Raw genomic sequence first — 3,399 nt, forward strand, 5'->3', positions numbered from 1 at the left:
GAGGGAATTGTAAATGGAAAGAAACTGGAAGTGAAATCTGCATTTAAAAGTGATTCCAGTTCTTCAGCCAAGCCTCCTCTTCAAATCACTCAGGCTTCTCCTGCTGGGAACAGGGCCCCAGGGTCTCCCTGTTGGCAGGAAAGGGATGCCAAATCCAACCCTGTCACAGAGGAAGCCCAAGGGCCAAAGAAGTATAGACACAAGGATCTAAAAGATATGAAAGGCTGGCCAAAATTCCAGGAGATCTTCATGCTGGCAGCTCGCCGTGGGGAGGAGGTGGATACACTCAAGGTAACTCTGAGCTTGTATCACACCCTGAGACTGCTGTGGGACCCCAGCACTTCACACTGAGCTCAAGCTCCTTTGAGGAAGTAGCAGAGCTGCTGCTCCTGGCCTGGGATAGGGGGAGAGTGTTGTGTGCCAATGTGGGGATATGTCTGTATTGCATTTCCAGAGTTTTCTGTACAAAACTCTTATTTGGGGCTCTCCAAGAAGCAGCTTGCTCAGAACAGTGACCACCCACCATTCATTCTTTCAGCTCCAGGGGTGCTGTAACTCACAGACAACTTGTGTAACTCACACAGATGACTCTAGGGAGGAACCCTTTGGCAGAGCAGGAGTTTCAGAGCTTCCCTTTCTCCTTTCCCTGCCAAAAATGCCAAACTGCTGCCCTGGTGCCAGGCCAGCAGCAGTGCCCTCACTGCAGAACGAGCATGGGGTGTTGGCACTGTGCAGGTCGTACCTGTCAGCTGATGGGAGTGTGTGTGTTGTGCCCACAGCAATACCTCCTGATGCAAGCCAAGCCAGGCCCCTGGGAGTTCCACAGCGACGTCCTGACCAGCCAGTCACCTCAGGAGGTCTGTGACAACATCATCAGGGAGAAGGTCCTGGAGTACCTGCCCTTGGAGGTGCCCTATGGCGTGACTCAGGTGGGAAGTTGAGCACAGGTAGATCTGCCCACGAGGTGTTTAACTAGAAACATTGGACTGTGTGATGAGAATCCCTTCATTTGGATCTGTGGAATCTGGGGTGACCCGGTACTCGCACTTCAGGTGCTGTGAGGCCCTCTGCGTTCTTGAGGGGGCCACCCTTGTGTGCTGGGATCTCCGAGGATCTCTGTGGTTCCTGAGGGTTTTCCAGGAATGCTAAGTGAACTCTTGCTGTTGCAGGTGACAGAGATGTGGGAGGAAGGAGAATGTGGGGAGCTCCTCATCGCGCAGAACCTCTTGGTCCCAAGGAAGTCTCATATGGTGAGTGATGGAAGAGACTTGGGGTGCTGGGGAGGGTGAAGGGAGGTTCCCTTATCCCAAGCATATGTGCATCCTTGGTGTGGTTCCCCTCTCCCCCTCCTTTGGGAAGAGCCACATGCCTGACACAGGCTGTTCAATAGCAGCTTACACATCCCTGGAGTAGCCCATGGTTTGATCTTGGAATTTCCCTCGCTGCTACATCCCTTCCATTGCTTCTGTGGCTGCCCTGTCCCCCTGGGGCGATTCCTCCCTGCAGCTGGGCGATGTAAGGATGGGTCTGATGATGTCCTCTCTGGGTTTTAATGCAGAGGATGTTGATTGGAAGAGGAGGTAAAGTCATCAGCAAGATTGCTCAGGAGGCTGGGCAGGACCTGATGAACGCTTTCCTGTGTGACGTCCGCTTGAAGCTCAGGGTGGAGGTGAAGAGCTGAGTGTTTTGAGAGCCCCTGAACTCTCTGATCATGTGGAGAAACAGATCCCTGTGTTCCCCTGTGGGTATCTTGTCCAGAAACAGAGGATGATGGAATTAATACAGTGGGCTGAAGTGGAATATATTATTCTTTGAGAGAATGACCCAAACTGAAAATAAATCTTCAGACCCTCTACTGCACCTGGCCTTGTGGAAGCTGGGATGGACACCAGAGAACCAGCTGCACTCATGGTTCTAGTACTGCATTTATAGAGCTGCCATCCACCTCTTTGGGGCTGTGTCTTGCATTCTTGGTCACAGGTTTTTATACCTGGAAGTTCAGGACCATCTCTTGTCTTTTAGCAGACACAGGGTTGCACTGAAGGATGATTAGCACACCTTTGTCTTCTCAAGGCTGAACCACTCCAGTGTGATCACACAGGAGGAACAGGCTACTGCAGCCCACACTATGGTTTTACATCGGCTTTGCTCCCTGCCCTGTTGAAGTTCATGGGTGTAGGGGGTCAGTTTAAGGAATTTACTGGCAGCTGAAACATCTGTAATGCCTGAAGGGCATTGTCTGTCATGCAAAAAACCCCCTTTTTAGGAATTTGGATACTTTATTGCGCCAGAGTTACTTCAAAGCCCTTATTCTTGCACCAGGGCTGCAGATACAAACATAGAAGCTGTTGCAGCTGAAGAAAAGCCCAAAGTAGGAACAGCAGCAGGTTCTGCAGCCTGAGGGTAACAAGGTTTGGGGATGGAGAATAGCTGGCACAGGTGAGGCTGGAGGAGCAGGGCTGGGCCCGTGAAAGAGATGCTGTTACTGTTCTGAGCTGCTGAAGGATTCTGGAATGTGAGATCATCTGAAAACTGGGTTGGGAAGCCTCTATAGAATGTCCTTCCTTGTTTCCCAAGATGTAGGGGCTGCTGTGGTCCCTTGAATACTGCTCTCCAACTTTTGTATTTTCCTTGCAATAAAGTGAGATCCCAGCACAAGTCCTTGTTCTCTCCTTTCTTCCTCCATGGCAGCCAGACCTCGCAGCCATCACTTCCCCTCTGTTTTATTCCAACCCAAAGCTTTTATGTCATTCCCAACTGAGCTTATATCCCATTTCCTGAGCTGTGGCATCTGAAGGTTATGCCCTGTGGGGGGAAAAAGCTGGGTAAGTGTGGTTGGAGGTGTCTCAAAGGCTGGGGTACAGGAGCAAGGCTGTCCCCTCTGTGTGGCCACGTCACGAGAGCCTCAGGATTGCACTGTGCTGCCTCAGAGCATCATCCCAGGCTACTCCCACGCAGGAGAAGGGATGGATCTGAGGACCCAGAGCAACAGCCAGTCCTGGAGGCGATGGAAATGTGCCCAGCATGGGAAGGGGTGAAGCTTTGTGCCTTCCTGACTTGCAGCTCCTTAACGAGCTTTGAGTGTTAGGTTAATTATCCCAGTGCAAGACAATAGTGTGTGAGTGCAAACTGCCCCTTCCCCAGTGGGGAACAAACCTTCCCCGAGGGCAGGGGGCTCTGACTGACCCCAGGCGATGGCGGGGTGGGAGGCACTGCTGAGGCCCCCTTGGTGTGGGCAGCATTGGGGCCGTGGTGGAACCCCCTGTGTGTCCCCACCTTGATCTTCCGTGTCCCTTTTCTATGTCTCCCGATGTCCCCCCATATGTCCCCCCCTCCCCAAGGCCCTGCACGACCCGCTCTCTCCGCCAGGGGGCGCCGCGGCGCTGCCCCCTCTACTCC

General features: G+C 52.7%; 1 protein-coding gene across 1 annotated transcript in view; it reads left to right on the forward strand.

Annotated features, from left to right (window-relative positions):
• LOC114061224 (GTPase Era, mitochondrial-like) overlaps window positions 1–2,228 on the forward strand; it is a 2,678-nt gene extending 450 nt beyond the window's left edge. Inside the window, exons 2-5 of the mRNA XM_027891459.1 lie at window positions 139–291; window positions 780–929; window positions 1,170–1,250; window positions 1,559–2,228. Coding sequence (XP_027747260.1) covers window positions 139–291; window positions 780–929; window positions 1,170–1,250; window positions 1,559–1,681 — 507 coding nt within the window. The 3' untranslated portion in view covers window positions 1,682–2,228. The remainder of the gene's footprint in view (window positions 1–138; window positions 292–779; window positions 930–1,169; window positions 1,251–1,558) is intronic.
• Window positions 2,229–3,399: the final 1,171 nt, after the last annotated feature.

Source organism: Empidonax traillii, unplaced genomic scaffold, assembly GCF_003031625.1.
Source record: "Empidonax traillii isolate 1590-97213 ecotype Southwest subspecies unplaced genomic scaffold, ASM303162v1 scaffold322:size1131127, whole genome shotgun sequence".
In the NCBI taxonomy this organism is placed as follows: Eukaryota; Metazoa; Chordata; class Aves; order Passeriformes; family Tyrannidae; genus Empidonax; species Empidonax traillii.